At 42.2% G+C, this 17,473-nt stretch overlaps 3 protein-coding genes across 4 annotated transcripts in view; 1 reads left to right on the forward strand and 2 right to left on the reverse strand.

The window, feature by feature from the left end:
* The window catches only part of LOC126564267 (SUMO-activating enzyme subunit 2-A), a 354,644-nt gene that overhangs the window by 129,125 nt on the left and 208,046 nt on the right, over positions 1-17,473 (forward strand). The window lies entirely within an intron of this gene.
* Positions 6,636-8,975, reverse strand: LOC126564150 (U3 small nucleolar RNA-associated protein 25 homolog). Its single transcript, XM_050221097.1, has one exon. The coding sequence runs from the start codon at positions 8,973-8,975 to the stop codon at positions 6,636-6,638; it is 2,340 nt and encodes a 779-aa protein (XP_050077054.1).
* LOC126564278 (polypeptide N-acetylgalactosaminyltransferase 5) overlaps positions 15,258-17,473 on the reverse strand; it is a 43,880-nt gene continuing 41,664 nt past the window's right edge. For both annotated transcript variants that reach the window (XM_050221280.1, XM_050221279.1), the window contains exons 8-10: positions 15,902-16,041; positions 15,559-15,792; positions 15,258-15,433 (exon numbers count right to left, since the gene is read on the reverse strand). In XM_050221280.1, coding sequence (XP_050077237.1) covers positions 15,260-15,433; positions 15,559-15,792; positions 15,902-16,041 — 548 coding nt within the window. In that variant the 3' untranslated portion in view covers positions 15,258-15,259. The remainder of the gene's footprint in view (positions 15,434-15,558; positions 15,793-15,901; positions 16,042-17,473) is intronic.

Raw genomic sequence — 17,473 nt, forward strand, 5'->3', positions numbered from 1 at the left:
GTAAATAAATTGCTAAATGACAGTTCCTACAACTGTTGTGTCAGTGTTGCCATAGAAGCATACAAGAAAACCATAATAATTACCAATATTTCATAATTGTTAAAACTGTTTATTCTATTCAGAATATTTGAAGTAAATAAATCTTAAAACAATTTAATTGGAGTGCCCAATCCATTTCCATCAATTTACAAAACATAATGGATTTTTTTTTGTTATTGTCGAGCAGTTGTCTAGACTTTCGAGCACAGTTGGAAATTCGAGCATGTGTCACGCACAGTGGGAAGAGCACGTGATTTATTTAAATTATTTTCAACGTATTTCAATGTTCTTTTCTTCCAGGATTTAATTGAGTTATATTTCTTTACATTTTCAACTGATCAAATTCATGTTTGGCTCCATAAAATTGTTGGTGATCTTACCCTTGGTTGTGCAAAAAAAATTATATCCTTTCTTACATTGAGCATTGGTTCAATCAAGAATAGAACCCAGTCCTGGCGTGTTGGTAAAAGCAAATAGATCAACAACATTTTGCATGATTTTTTTTTAAATAGCTTATATTGTTATTTCCTTCCATTAGCAAAGACAACACTCTACCCATAATAAAATCTTCTTCACACATCCCTTATCATTGTCTGGCTTTCAACGGATCGGGTATTCCCCAACGTACGCTTGCAAGCATTTAATGATTATCAGTACAACACAATTATGGTGATCGTTCATCGCGCTTCCAAGGGTGTATTTTTTCAGGTGTAATATAGTGGATTCCTAGGAGGTTTTATTAATTATTTTGTGTATTAAAGAACACTTTAGTACCTTCGTATAATGCGTTGCTTTAGAAGAAACGATCGTGTCGCTTGTACAGTGAAATGGACGGTAAAAATTTTACTCCTAACTGGTCTACTGGCGTTGATGACTCAACCGGTACAATCACAGCAAGCAAATCGAAAACCGACCCCACCACGCCGATGTACACTGCCTGCAGAGGAGCTAGAGTCTCTGATTATCCTACTGGACGATATCGAGCAAGAACCGGACCAAGAATCGGACGAGGAAACCTCAAACGAGGCACCATCATCGGTAGAAAGTTCAACCAACGCTTCAGGTACGGTTCGTCTCGATCCACAGTGTACCCGCGAGCTTAAAAAACTACGGCACACCGTCAATCATCTGCAGCGTAGCTATCATCAGCTAAAGCAAAGTACGATCACGATCGACGAGCGACAGTACCAGTACATGGAAAATCGGTACACACAGCGTAAGCGCGAACTTACCGCCCAACTGGACCAGCTAACAAAGCAAGCCAACACGGCCCATCGGTCGCAGCTCAACGAGTTACGGCGCAAGATCGTGGCGATCGAGAAGCAGCTGAACGAAAGTGTCGCCAAGCTAGCGGAACAGCGGCAAAGGAATGTCGATCATTACATCCAGCTGGTAGCGAACAATATACGCGATCGTCGTATGAAGGCGGCCATCACGCACTTCGATACGCTGATTACTTACAACAGCGATCCATACGGTGCAATCGTCCGGAAGGTGTATGAAACTGGCAACATTCACAATACGGTCGCAATGTTAAACTTTCTCCGTAAGGTGGAGTTCCAGCACCGGCCAGTGGTTGGCTACGAAGCGCTGGTAGAGGCGTTGATTAACCGGGCAGCACTTAAAGGACCGGATGCAGTCGAACTGATGAAGCACATCCAAGCGCTGATCCTTGTGCGTGACGGAAGCCAACATGCGCAAGCGATTGCGCTGCTGAAGAAATTTAAATCTAAAGTACATTAGCTCGATTTACCGTCTTTTGAGTTTTGTCAACTCTGGAATGAAAATACAATAAACAATACAATATCGATAATTCCCGTAAGGAGTTTTTAAGGAAGGTTTTTTTTAATTAACTAGCTGGAGTGGATTTAGGTCTTCAGAGGCGCTAGGTGGCATGGGTATTTGGAGCCCATATCATATCCAAATAGACTTCGAAAATTTACTTCACTTCACTACTTTCAGGTCCTTTGCATTGCTAAATTGACACTCATTTTCGTAAACCTTGGATTCCATTATTCCCCAAAGGGTTTCGATAAGATTACAATTCGGACTAAAACCTGGCTACTCAAGAACGATGCGTTTCTTCGTGCTAAACCTTACCTTTCATTGGCATGATGCATGAAGGCATTTCCTGCTGGGAAACAAACGATTCATCTAAATAATCGTCCAAAAAATGAAACAAAACATCGCCGAGGAGCTCGCAAGCTCGGAGCTAGAAGATGAGAGTCTTTCCATTGCTAGAGAATGCACCCCAAACCATTGCCTTTCTTTTGATCAAATGTCTCATAGGTTGAATCGCTTCTTGATTCCTAAAAACATGCCAACAGCCAAGTGTATGTGTATGTATGTTTGTTTGTGTGTATTGTGTGCGAAAATGGATTGAACCCACGAATAATGGTAAATTTGTGCACTGGGCGATCGAGTTTAGTTGAAATTTGGCAACAATTAAAGTGATTTTGTGTTGCTTCCTACTTAATTCGTACTTTATTCTGTGTCTATCAATTTTGAATTACCTTTAGCTAGCAGACTTACATTGCAATGCACTACCCAAAGAAGTATCCGAGTTATTCCACAAAAAAAAACACTTTTTCGCAGAATTTCCTCAATAACTGGGTTATGAGGAGAGAGATTCGGGTGACATATTCGAGAAAAAGATGCGCAGCTCCAAGACGCATCCAACGGTACGCGGTGCAACACGATCGGACCAGGAATGGCCGGATTATCGCCGTTTTTTCATGGGAATAATTGGGTGGGGGGTAGAGGAATCGGGTTGGGGTGTTGGGCAAAAAGATGCGCAGCTTCAAGACGCATCCAATGGTGCACCGGACGATCGGATCGGACCAAAACTGAGCGAGTTATCACCGATTTTCCACGGGAATGCTGTTATTTTTCGCAATAACTTGGTGGTGGGTGGAGGGATCGGGTTGGGGTGTTCGGCAAAAAGATGCATGGCTTCAAGACGCATCCAATGATAGGCTGAATGTTCCGATCGAACCAAAAGTGAGCGAGTTGTCACCGATTTTCCACGGGAATGCTGTTATTTTCCTCAATAACTTTGCGGGGGTTCGAGGGATCGGGTTGGGGTGTTCGGCAAAAAGATGCGCGGCTTCAAGACGCATCTAACGGTATGCGGTGAATCCCGATCGGTCTAGGAATGGCCGTGTTATCGCCTATTTTCCATGGGAATAACTGGGTGGGTTGATGGAGGGACGGTGGAGGGGTGGAGGGATCGGGGTGGCTAAACTTTACGCGGTCCAAAGCCGAAATTGACGATTTTGAACCAAATTTCCTGCCAGGAGCGACTGGTAGTAACAGGAGAGCATGAATTCAAGGAGGTAGTTTGGATCGGCCGAAAATTTCCAAATCCAGACTTAAAATCCAAAATCAGTTTTAAAATCCCGTGGCAAAATTAAAAGTTGAATTCCAAACTTAAAATTTCCAACCCAAATTTAAAACTGACTTTGGATTTTAAAACTGATTTTGGAAATTTTCAACCGATCCGAGCTACCTCTTAGGATTCATGCTCTCCTGTTACTCCTGGTCGAATTTTGCCGCATAAAAATTACCGGATTCCGACAAAAATCTGGAAATTTTTATGCGGCAAAATTCGACCAGGAGTAACAGGAGAGCATGAATTCGAAGAGGTAGCTCGGATCGGTTGAAAATTTCCAAAATCAGTTTTAAAATCCAAAGGCAGTTTTAAATTTGGGATGGAAATTTTTAGTTTGGAATTCAACCATAAATTTTGCCTCGGGATTTTAAAACTGATTTTGGATTTTAAGTTTGGATTTGGAAATTTTCGGCCGATCCAAACTACATCCTTGAATTCATGCTCTCCTGTTACTACCAGTCGCTCCTGGCAGGAAAATTGTTTCAAAATCGTCAATTTCGGCTTTGAACCGCGCAACTTTTTGCCACCCCGATCCCTCCATCCCTCCACCATCCCTCCATCCATCATCCAGTTATTCCCATGCAAAGTCGGCGATAACTCGACCATTCCTGGTGCGATCGGGATGCATCACGTGCCGTTGGATGCGTTTTAAAGCCGCGCATCTTTTTGCCGAATATCCCAACCCGATCCCTCCACCTCTCGCCAAATTATTGTGGAAAATAACAGCATTCCCGTGGAAAATCGGTGATCACTCGCTTACTTTTGGTCCGATCCGATCGTCCGGCACACCATTCGATGCGTCTTGAAGCCGCGCATCTTTTTGCCGAACACCCCAACCCGATCCCTCCACCCACCACCAAGTTATTGCGGAAAATAACAGCATTCCCGTGGAAAATCGGCTCAGTTTTGGTCCGATCCGATCGTCCGGTGCACCATTGGATGCGTCTTGAAGCCGCGCATCTTTTTGCCGAACACCCCATCCCGATCCCTCCACCCCTCACCAAATTATTGCGGAAAATAACAGCATTCCCTTGGAAAATCGGCGATAACTCGCTCACTTTTGGTCCGATCCGATCGTCCGGTGCACCATTGGATGCATCTTGAAGCCACGGATCTTTTTGCCGAACACCCCAACCCGATTCCTCTACCCCCCACCCAATTATTCCCGTGGAAAATCGGCGATAACTCGACCATTCCTGATCCGATTGGGTTGCACCGCGTATCGTTGGATGCGTTTTGAAGCCGCACATCTTTTTGCCCAACACCCCAACCCGATCCCTCCACCCACCACCAAGTTATTGCGGAAAATAACAGCATTCCCGTGGAAAATCGGCGATAACTCGCTCACTTTTGGTCCGATCCGATCGTCCGGCACACCATTGGATGCATCTTGAAGCCACGCATCTTTTTGCCGAACACCCCAACCCGATCCCTCCACCCCCGCCAAGTTATCGCTGAATTTAACAGCATTCCTGTGGAAAATCGGTAATAATTCGCTCAGTTTTGGTTCAATTGGGACGCTCGGTATACTGTTCGATGCGTCTTAGGGCCGCGCTTCTCTTTGTCGAACACCCCAACCCGATCCCTCTACGCCGCCAAGTTATTGCGGAAAATAACATCATTCCTGTGGAAATTCGGTGATTACTCGCTCAGTTTTGGTCCGATCGCCTTTCGCAATCGCGGCAGTATATTCGCAATAACTGGGTGGTGGATGGATGGATGGATGGATGTTCGACGGCCCAAAGACAAATCCAATCGTGTGCGAATCTTTTGCCTCATTTTGGGCCAATTTTCCCACCAGGAGCGACTGATAGTAGCAGGAGAGCATGCATTCGAGAAGGTAGCTGCTATTGTGCCAAAAATTTCGAAATGCTAATTTAAATTTCCAAATTCAAATTAAAAATTTGAATTCTAAACTTAAAATTTAAATTTGAATAAAATTTTCGAACTCGATTTTCGAATTTGAGCTTTAGCGAGCTATAATTTCTAAGAATTTTATGCGCCACTAAGTATGCAATGCGCAAAGCACTTGGCGGTGTTTTCTCTACCAGCGGAGCAAAATTCGATGTTTTTCCGGCAAAATGTTACCTCCTGACTGGTATGTTCTCCTGTTACTCGAAATCAAATTTTTGGTGCAAATTTTGCTTGCACTTTCCGGTAGAGTAGAAAAAGGAGAATTCGATATTTTTCTCGCCGGAGCAAAAAAACAATTTTGCAGCTAAACGAAATCGATATTTGACGATGTGATGCAAACGAAATCAGATGAATTTTTGTTTCTTTCTTTTTTGATAACCTTAGTAAAGACGATGGAGTTAGGATTTTGTCGTTGAATGGCTTGCTCATATTTCTGCTATTTTTATTGTTTCACAAGTATAACTAAATCCACTTACTACATGTCCGGGTGTGTGCGTGTAACCACATGATTTCTATCATACAGTGCATAGCAGAATAATAGGGCAATTGGTATTTTTGCAAATAAATGGTAAAGTTGAAGAAATAGGTAAAAGTGATGTACTGCAAAAAAGTAGAGAATAACAAAATACGTTTACTCACATTTTTACGCACACTGTAACATAGTTTTTACTAGGTAAAAAAAGGTGTATGTGCTGGGTTTTGTGTAAATCATCATTTAAAAATTTGGTAAAAAATACACTTAGTAAAAGAAGCTCCCGGACAATGTAAACCCATTTTTAAACAATTTTTATTTAATGTTAAGTGACCTCTGGCGTGCAATTATATGATTTATTATATGATTGGAACAAAATTTCGCATATTTTGATTTTTAGTAAGAAATGGGCTATCTTTTTGAGCGATACGGATTTGTTTTACAGGGTTTTTGATGATAAAACATACAATTTCGCCGAGAGATATTGATTGGTTCAGGTATATTATTAATTTAATCTGTGAAATATATGTACAATTGCAAGGATGTTGTCATTGGATTCTTCCGTCTGGACTGTAACATCACACAATTTCCATCCTAGTATCCATAGCTTAGGCAACTGTCCTGGTTGCCTAGATATTTTACAGTTCCGATTGCTTGGACCAAAAACGCGTGAATCTACAAAAATATTGAACCAACTAATGAAAACATGCGAACGATTCAACAACTCGTAGATTGAATCAATAGTAGTTCTGAACTAATCAATATTTTCTATTCCATTGCAATATTGCTATAATCCGCTCCCTTGATGTCCCTTAACCCTTACTTCTGATCGGTGGAGAACCGATGTACCGAACGGGGCGCTTTTATCATCGCCTTTGCCCTCGATGCACCGACCAGCGCTGTCAGCTGGTACATATCGTACGCCGTGTACAGTACCGTCACCGTCATCGATTCGTCGTCCACCCCGTCGTGTGGATTCTGGTACTCCTTCGTCATCAGGTTGACCAGCTCTGAGTAAAAGTGGGGATAGACGGGCGGTGCGTAGAAGATCAGATGCCGAACGCCCCGTATCCGATGGCGCCGGAAGAAGTGTGCCCGCTCGGAGTAGAGCAGAAAGTGTTTGCTGCCATGGTAGAACATATCCCGGGCCCGTGCTATCTTCGCATCCGTCGTGTACTCGCAGATCTGCGTAAAGCTAAGTTCTTCGTTTTTGAAGTGATTCCGCAGCCGGATAAAATCGAAATAGCTCGGCACGTAAATCAGGGAACGTGCCATCGTAACGGACCGTGCTTGGGGTAGGACCACGTGCAGAAAGTGTGAAAAGCGAGCCGTACCGGCACTGGCCAGTGTGGCCGTTTCGATGCGAAGAAAGCTTTGTGGCACGCGCAACACCACGTTCTTGACGGTGCCGAACGTTGGGCGGTTGCACAAGCGTACCTTGCCACGGTAATTGCGGAAATGTTTGTTGTACAGCCACCGGAACTCAGGCACCTCAAAGGCGGACAGTAGTACGGTTTGACGGTAAAATTTGGACCATCCGTTAAGGCACCATTCGCGAACGCGTGAAAATTCCGTGTATTCTGTGCTTTTTGGCTGTTGGTGCAGATGGTCCATAATATGCAGGATGTTGTCCCAGTTTTGGGCGTAGCATACCTCCGCCTGGTCAATGATGAGCAGCTCGATGCTGGCGAGATAATCGTAATCTCGGTGCTGCTCACCCTTCGCACCGATCGTCATCCGAAGGCCGAGCGGTGAAGCGATTATTACGTCCGACGAGTAAAATTTCGCGTACAGTTTCATCGTTGACCGGTTAAAGGCGATGCCGAGCCGGAAGTTGTCATCGATGTTGCCCGCAAACGTGCGCTCGTAGTCGGCGTGCTTGGGGTTGCGGCGGGGAAAATGTAACGACGGTCCACCACCGTACTCGTCAGTGAACCGTTTCCAGTTTATGACGCTGCTCTCCTGGTCACCGGCAAACAGTCGCTTCAGCACGGTGACACACCGAAGCGCTGACTCACGGAACGGTACGATGATAAGCACCTTCGGGCGGACAAACCCTTGATCACGGTACTCGTCGTCCCCGACCGTTGGTTTCTCGCCCACCTTCACCTCTTTTTGCTCTTTCAACCTTCGACGGAACTGATCTTCGGCCGGTTTCTTCCTGCCAGCCTTTCTGTTGGTGATTAATTTGATTGTGTGGTGCTGTATCTTGCTTACCGCCTTCAGGACATGATTCAGGACGTGCAGACAGTAGACGTACCGCAACCGGTTCGCATTCTCGAAGCTTCTCTGCGGAAGGTACAAATCCCGATAGCCGTTCAGTATCGCAAACGTATCACGCTGCAACGCATCCATCTTTTCTGTCATGTTGTGCACAATCCGATCCTTCACATGTAACTTGCCCCACTCGATAGTATCCTCGTCGGAAGCTTCCGGTACGGTGAGAAGTGTGCCCGGTTTCCCTCTCACTTCCGACTTGGTGCTGGTGGGACGAACTTTCGGCACCTCAACGACCACGTGGCCCAGACTACCAAACGACATGGTAGTCGTTTCGACACGTGGTGGTTCCGCATCAAGCGCTTCCACCAGCGATGTACTTAAGTTGTGCGCTGTATGTAACAAGTATGGATCATCCTCGTCGGACGCCAGATCACTTACGTCCGGTAATAGCTCTTCGTACTCCTCATCTTCCTCTACATCCAGCGCTTCTCCCTCTTCTTCCGCATCATTATCCGAATAAGATGCCAACGCACCACTATCATCCTGCTCTTGCTCGGCGTCCTCCATTGCAGAATCTCTCTCATCCTCACTCTCTACCGTCTGTCCAATCTGTTCATTAAATTCGGTCGCCAAATCTTCAATCGTTCCCGTTCCCTTCTCACCACCATCCGACGCATCCGTATCGCTGGACGCATACCCAACCGCACCAGCGGCACTGTTCACTTCCTGGCGATACTTACGCTCCGTCTCGATCTGCCGCTTCTGTGCCTGGATCGCTTCCCGAGCCCGCTCGATATGTTTCAGGTTGCGCTGGTACTTTGTTTTCGGTGGCCGACCCGCTTGCTCCTGTTTCAGCTTCTTTTTCATATTCTTGCTCATGTACGGCTGTTTTTGTCCACCCTTTCGTCCTTGCTTGAACGATGCCCGTCGGCTTGCCATGATTAATAGCCGGTAAATATCGATATCAGGATTAAACAAAGCACCGCAACTATCTCCACAACATTACCCAGTGAGACATATCTGCTTAAATAACCGCTTATTTACCGGGTAAATTAAAGGTAATTTAAGGTGTTAGGAAAGGAAATGGCGGTGACAGATATGTCAAATGATAAGTGACATAAGAGGGACAACTGTCAAAGGGTCAACAGGCAGTAGCCAGAAGATCGGGAACGAGTGGCACCGTTTTAAAGTGTTCGTTGAGTTTATTGGTCCGAAAATTAATTAGAACGGAATAAAAATACTAGAACTGTCACCCCTTCCACTGACTCCGCATTTTTAACGGTAGTTGTGACAACATTATTTATTTATTCGGATTATTTAGCATTCCTTAGTTCGCTCAGTCATGCAGTTCTTATTTGACAGGCACAACAAAAAAAATCATTGATGGATTGATGGCTGGATCAAGGTGGGGTGTTCCACAAAAGGATGCGGGATCCAAAGACGTATTCAACAGTATGTGAAACGCCCCGATCGTACCAAAAATGAGAGTTTTATCGCCGGTTTTTCACGGGAATGCTTCTGGCAGAATTTTCCGGTAGTCTCTGGGACCACATTAGCCCGTGGAAAATCGGTGATAGCTCGGTTATTCCTGACCCGATTGGGGCATTCCGCATACCGTTGGATACGTCTTTGAACCGCGCATCTTTTTGTAGAACATCGCACCCACGATCCAAGACCAGGCGATCTCCCTCCCCCACCTAAAATTCCATGTCGAGTTATGGGAAAAATCGACGATAACTCGCTTATTTTCGCTCCCATGGGAGCATGTTGTAAACCGTTGGATGCGTGCATGTGGGCCATACATCTTTTAGTGAGGTTTTCACGGGAATGCTGCTGGTGAAGTTTTCCGGGAGTTTTCTTTTTTAAATAAGTCTAAGACCGAAGGGATTCTCTAACCGTAGAGGCCCCCTAGTGGCCGCCAACTCCGCCGATAGGTTAATCCACCACTTGTGATAAGGGTCCTCAACTTCCATTCCGCTTAGGGGCCTCCGATCGGCTAAATCCCCCACTTTGAAGTCGCCTGATCTCATCCTCGTAAGCTAAAAGACATGACCACTGATGGCGGGACCTTAATCTCGAATCCACCAACCTATCTTGTATTCGTAGGGACCACAACTGATCGATCTGGTCCCGCTGCCAATTTTCGGAATCACACACAGCAAGAAATAACAACAAAATCAAGCATATTTGATAAATCACATCTCTTTGAATGCAAAGTTTCTCTTGTTCTGATTCCCGCACAATAACACACGCTGCGTGTTGCGCCGTTCTAATCGTACAATAAAAGAAACAAAAAACACTCCACCTTTACACGAGTAAAAAAAGGATAACTAGCCAAAAATGTTGTACCTTTCATTACGATCTTCCGGAGTGAGTAAGTCTCTGTATGTTGAATTTTTAATCGAGAATTGCTTTCACATTCACACTAAATAAGAGGGTTGTGTTTCCTGTCCTTATTTGTTTTTAAACTAAGTGGTAGCAAAAATGACTCGCATTTGAAAAAAACTCAATAGAATTCACACACTACGGAAAATAAATGGAAGTTCCTCTCAGTACCGGGTTTTACTGACGCACTTACGAGTGTGTGACATGCGTGCACATGGTTGTGTGTGTGTAGTTATTGGAAGGATAGTCGACAAAAGTTGTCGATAGCGTTTAGATATCTCTCTTTCTCTCGGCACTCTTTTTCTACTCCGGACAGCGTTTCTGATCTGCCCCTGGCTGCCTGATCACATTCAACATCAATCAAATCCGTCGGCCGTTGTGCAGCAAGTTCAACACATTTCTAGATGATATGCGGGGTGATTGATTTTCCAGTTTGTTTGTTGATTTTACATTCTTCCCTATTTTTCTCTCTCTCTCTCTCCCCCTCTCTCTCTCTCTCTCTCTCTCTCTCTCTCTCTCTCTCTCTCTGCTTCCTTTCTTTATAGCTACTAGTTGGTCTTTTTGTTATCTCTCGATTCAATCTATTTCGACAACATGAGCGTCCTCTTTCTACTAATTCTCTAAGTTTTTGGACCGGTTTTGCAATTATTTTTTCTTCTGTTGTTTCATTTAAAGTAAGACGGTAATATAAGTGTTCTTATACTGTTGTGATTGTGTACAAAAAACGAACAGAAAAGGTTAAACACATAAATATTCTTGGAATTATTGTATCTGAGAAACGGAAATCTGGCGGTTGTTCGATACTTATGGATTTATGCGCAAGAAAAAGCGTAAAAGCAGCACAAAAGTAAAGTAAATGTGTGTGAAAGAAATTAAATACCTATGTATGCGTACTATTAAGCGCATTCGATAGAGGTTAGTTTAGCGCACTCTATTTTCAGGCGCCGGTTTTCGTACAGGGAATGTATCGGATGATCCGAACGAAATCGGTTTAAGTTTGTCTACGTTATGGTAAAAAGCACCGAACCGGCATTTATGTTTCTTTTTTTAAATATTTAATACTGAAGTTAAGAAGCTGTTTTTTTTTCTCTTTAGTGGTTGTGTTGGATTATAAAAAAAAAAAATCAATATCCTGTTTGATCTTTGTTGTTAATTGAGACACAACTTATTCAAAAGAGGAGCATAAAATGAAGGGGAGCGTAGATTGTAAACTTACTATCTATCTATCTGCATCTCTCGTTCAGTTCTTAGAAATTAGGTAAATCAGACAGTGCTCAACAGTACCGCCATTTTACTGTAGGAAAAGCACAAAAGGTATGTAAAAGTTGCCATTATGTTAACAAAGGAAAAATAAAAGCTTAAATTAATAAATTGCACACCATCACCCTGAAGAATTAGAACGTAGGATAAAACGAATAAAAGGCAATAGTAGGATAGCTTTGAGGAAAAGATATGATATGTTCTCCACATCCTTCCTCTTTTTCTCTGTCTCGGAACAAGCTTCCGGACACAACGTACGCAATATTTGTTTGTTTGCAAATAAAATACTAATCCTAAACCAGCACAAACCATACATAAAAGCGAGTGAGCGAGCGAATGAACCGCACATTAAAATGATATACAATTCTTGTCTGGTCAAGATACAACAACACCCTAGCGATTGGACCTTCAAATAGGACTGTGTTTGCGATTTTTAGATAACGGAAAAACATGTGAGAAAAATTTATACTTTGTGCTCGGTTTCATATACGACTGTGGTTGTGTTGTTTCTTGGAAAGGAATTGAGCTGTACAATCACTTAGGGAATGCTTCATAAACGATAGTTGAACATTGCAAGCCCGTTGGGCAACTTTGCAATCGTATACCGGATTTAAATCCATATAATGGATCTTTTGAATCACTCAGTTTAGTTTTTCAAATCGATGGTGGCTTTTTATTTTAGGCTTTTTATTGAACTTTGCAATCATATAGTGAAATATTGTATTAAGTTAAGGGAAAAATTGCAACTTGACTGTGGAACTTTGCAATTTGTTGTAAAATCCTGTAAAACTCGGCGAAATAAAACAGACATTCAATAGTATGTTCCCACAGCAGCACGCCATATCATTCACTAATAAGCGGATGTTATCGCTAAAATTTATGATAAGAGTTGTTCTAATCTGCTTTTTTAAAACCAGAGCTGATTGCAAAAATCCACACTCGAGTTGTAAATTTACTCTCAGTTCATACATGATTCCATTATACGGTTGCAAAGCTTCGTAATGGGCCAATTCCCTTAAGTGGAAACCATGCAATGGATGTTTACACATCTACTGAGTGGAAATTAGTAGTGCAACTGTGAAATTTGGAAATCAGCACTGATTAAACAATCTTTTACTAACTAATTTTGCCGTTAAATCAGTTCGAATGTGTTTGATACTGCGTGCTGATAATGTACACGCACCATTGGTTGAAATTTGTCTTTTTTACCAGTTTCTCAGCAGGAAGCTATTCCAAACGCTTCGCAGAAATTCCACAGCAGATTGCAAAGTTCCACAATCGAGTTACAAATCTCGCTTCCCGAATTTAAGGCAAGAGTCCACTATATGGTTGAAAAAGTTCCACAAGGAGCTTGCAATATTCCACTAACGATTTGAAAAATTCCAATAAATCATTCAAATGTTCCATTATATGGAGCGTAATCCGCTAGTGGCCGCCAACTATCTCGAAGTAAAACATAAAATCCAGCTGGAAGAGTTAAAAATCGCCGAGCGCCTCCTAATAATGGTGTTGATTGTTTTTTTTTTTCTTCCTCGAAGTGTGTAAGTGAATGCTGTAAGCTTTCCTCGTGCTTTTTTTTGCCAGGTCTACTGTATCCAATACAACAAAAATATGGTAGAATCGATTGTGCGCCACTTTGTGTGCTGCTGATTTGTTCCTGTTGATACTTGCACTTTTCACGTGCTTCCTCCACGAGAAGTCTTCTTAATATCTCTCTTTTTACAAATTACTATACCTATACATTATTTCCTTTTTTTGTTTTGTTTTAGTCGTCCCAATAGTTACTGCTCTTCAGTGTTTCACATTCATGTTATCTTCACGGGATTACTTATTTGCTAATGCTTACACGATTTCTTGATCACGTTGTTCCTATACTTTCACAACGAACCGATTCACCGTTCTTGTGTTTCTCATCTTTTTTTTTTTTTTTGCTTCCAAAAGATTCGATCTAGCGCTACAAAAAAATGATATATGTTTTTTTGCGCTGTTAGCGATTGTTTTTTTTTTTCGTCCTTCTCTATTCCAGTTTCACTGCCGCTGCTACTTCTACTAGTTTCATATTTTCAGCTCCTATTTACTCGTCGTGTTTCATCCCACCTTTTTCACTTTGTGTTTATGTACAAGATTGATGCTTGCGTCTCAGTACTTTGCTTTACACACACACACATACGTTTGCGGTGCCATGGTCGTATAAGAAGCGATTGCGTTTCCATTAACATACTACTTCGAAGCAGCAATAAACAATTCCTTTTTTGCAGTTTCTGCAGTTTTTTTCCCCATCAGAGAAACGCATCTTCTATATCTCTATTTTCTATCCACATGTTTCGCAATGGTAATGGTATTTTACCAGGATAAACATTCACGCTATGTGTTTTCTAAATGCGAATGGTCCAACTTGATTTCCGTTTTTTAATGCTTTGTTTATGCTTTTTTTTTGCTTGGTTTTCGCCAGTTTTTAGATAACTTAAAACCAATAAGAAACCAGTTAAAAAACATTGTTTTTTAAACAATCAGTAAAACAAGAAAAAAGGTTTCGTTTAAACGATCGATATTAATTTTATCTAACCATTCAAACACAAAGACTTGAGACCAGTTTTTTTTTTTCAAATATCAACTGATATGTTTCGTTTAGTGGAGAGTAATTTAGCTTCTTCGAAGATTAATAAGCGGTGCAACTTTATCAGAACCAAGCAAACTACCATTAAGTCAACTTTTCATTTGAATTTTTTTAGAATTAAAATTAAATTTCATTTGAAAACATTTTAGAACGCTTACAGAAAAAAAAACTTGCCGAACAATTGAAGGTGCTTTCTCAGGAACATCACGCAATATGGCTCAAAAATACACTTATTCGTCTTAACTGAGGGTATCCACAATTTAATCCACAGTTGAGAAAATATCTCCAAACATCATTTTAAAAGCATCATGTAGTGTATAGGTCGTCTATATATAAACTCAAAGAGTGTCCACGCTTAATATCAGTTTCAACGAGTTATGGGTCAACGTTGAACAAAACAACTAAATGTGACACAAACAATAACAAACGGACCATTAAAAACCAGTTCTGCCATTATGTAGACCACCAACCAAGAACTGAATAGGATGCCTTGTATGCGTTAAAACTATACTACAATTATGGAATTCTTTTTAAACATTCTCGCGCTTGGGACCTCCCTCTTTCTCTTCCTTCCCTGCCAGTGAGACTTTTTCCCAGTGAGCCACGGTTGCTGTATCAGGAACACCGGATACGAATGGCAAGACGAGGTTCGAGTTCGTCACATCTATCCGTACACATATTTTACACATTTACAGCACGTTTGATTGACCGACAGACGCGTGCTAACGTTTCCGATTCAGCGGATCGGCATGATTTCTCCATTGGTGCCCATGTGCAGACGCTTGATAGTTGCTTGATATTTGTTGTGGTTACTTCTTCTACTGCTATTACTATTACTACCGATGCTACTACCGATGTTGACGGCGATGGTTCCGTAGCGTTCGACGGATGGACCGGTGTGCCGCTGACCAGTGGTGGGACCAACCGCCCCGATACCGTATCGAACACGGTACAGTGCGTTTTATCTGTCCTCACCGATGCGATTGTCGTTGTGTGCTTGCCACTTGAACTTAGACTGCATTAGCCACTGCTGACCGGGCGAATAGTTGCACGGTCGGAGCAACGGTGTGGATGGGTCTTCGCGCGAGGGACGTGTTAAACAGTTGCCGCTGTTAACGTGCTTGATAGTCTTTTCCTGGAAAAAAAAAACCCGGAGAGCAGATGTGAAGTGAGTATAATGCGTAACAAAAATTTCACACGTGATACTGATATGGATTAGGTTTCATAATTACGGTGAAACACCAGAAACCTAGCTATTACCTCTTCATCGTATACCCATTCCTGATTACCGCCCATTCCGTGACACCGGACCAGATTAACCGGGCCGAGGGCGTTTGATGCATCGAGACAATTGTCGTCCGACATGATCTGGTGCCGTTTGGTGTACGCAAACACCTGATTGCCGCCCAAACCGTGACAGTAGCTGCTGCCGATTTTTTCATTTGACTTACGGCCCATCGTGTCGAGACAGTTGTGTGTCTCTTCATTGCGAATCTGAAAACAAAACGCAGTTTAGCATTATTTCCAGATGGAGAAAAATTCAACCAAACATGAGGCACTAATGGCACAAAATGAAGCACGCAAATGAAAGCTGCAAACTTACCTCTCCAAGGAAATAGTAATCCAGAGGCATCTGACTTTCTGGATAAATATTTTCCAGGTACCATCGGAAGCTCTTACACTTTAGCCGCTCTCGAAGGGCTCGCCTTTCGCTGACATCTCCAGCGGACGCTTTCCGAGCGCCTGATGTGATGCAACAGCAACGATGACGTGAAGCGGTGCGAAGTGGAACACGAGAATTGGAATATTAGAATAATCAACTCTCTTTTGCTTATTTTATTGATAAGCTTGGAAGAGGTTAGTGCTAGTATGATACAGAATAGTTTTTTTTTAAATGGATGGACATTTTTACAGAGAAATCTATTTGTGTTATTTCATTGAAAAAAAAATATGAGAAAGCTAATCGTGACGAGGACGAATGAAACAGGATAATAAAGCACTTGGAAATACATGAAATAATGGGGAATAAAAGAATGGCGAAAGAATGAACTAGTAAATAAGAGGAAATTTGGAGGAAAATAGGAAGGACGAGATTTAAACAATGATTATACAACAAATATGCACATTTACTAAAAAAAAATAACAACAACACAAAAAGCATTTCATTCGAAAGTACTATTTTGCATTTAGAGCATTATGTACAGTGTGAAATAGTTTGTTCATTTGTATTTTACAATTTATACACTTTTATACGCACATGAGGGTCGATTTGGATTCATAAGACACAATTGAGATGCACAAAAAAGAAATGTTTTGTTCTACAATAAGAGTGTGTGATGACAAAATTAATAAATATTAAGCTTTTAAATTGTTGCTGAATGCTTTGCCGACACAAGTAACAGCGGAAATAAAAAAGAAATAAAACTAAAAACAAATTTTGAAACATTTTTGCAACAAAAAAAAAAGCGAAATTCTAAAGCTATCAGGCCTCTTTCAACAGCTGCAAACATTTTACAAACAAACGAATGAATGAATGGCGCTTTTGTGGGTTCGGTGGGTTTTTTTTTCGCTCTATCTCTTTCTCTCTCTCTCTCTCTCTCTCTCTCTCCTCTCTTAGCTCGAACCACGAAACGAAACATTGGATGAAATGGAAAAGCAAATAAATTATTCACATTTTGTATCCTAACACCTGCAAATGGATGGGAACGTAACGGGTGCCGTCGTCTTGCGTCGAGTTACCTCTCAATCAAATACAATTTGGCTTGAAAATCCAATTACTCTTAAGGACCATCGAGTGGTTGCGAATAGATCGAACCATTTTTGAAGCCACTGGATGCGATACGGCTTCCAAAAGGAAAGTGTGACCGAAGGCTTGCCGGATAAAAAGTCTAACCTACTGCGCCTTAACCCTGGATAAAAGGAAGGGCTCGAGACGAGACATTGGTAGGGCGCCTCTTAACGACGTCAGAGAAAGACCAGAAGGATTTTACACACACACACACACACACACACACCCTTCATAAAGACTGCTCCACAGATCAACGGTCGTTATCAGCGCAGAGTGTATTTGTGTGTAGCGAAATAGATTAAGGTGAATTAATTTACGCCCATTAGGCACAAAAACAGTTGGATGGAGTCTGCGAACAAACAAACGACCAGGCGTCTCCATTAGTTT

This window comes from Anopheles maculipalpis, chromosome 3RL (genome assembly GCF_943734695.1).
Source record: "Anopheles maculipalpis chromosome 3RL, idAnoMacuDA_375_x, whole genome shotgun sequence".
In the NCBI taxonomy this organism is placed as follows: Eukaryota; Metazoa; Arthropoda; class Insecta; order Diptera; family Culicidae; genus Anopheles; species Anopheles maculipalpis.

Bases quoted from the DNA above. Each gene is read 5' to 3' on its own strand.
- LOC126564150 (XM_050221097.1), bottom strand. From the start codon at position 8,975: ATGGCAAGCCGACGGGCATCGTTCAAGCAAGGACGAAAGGGTGGACAA.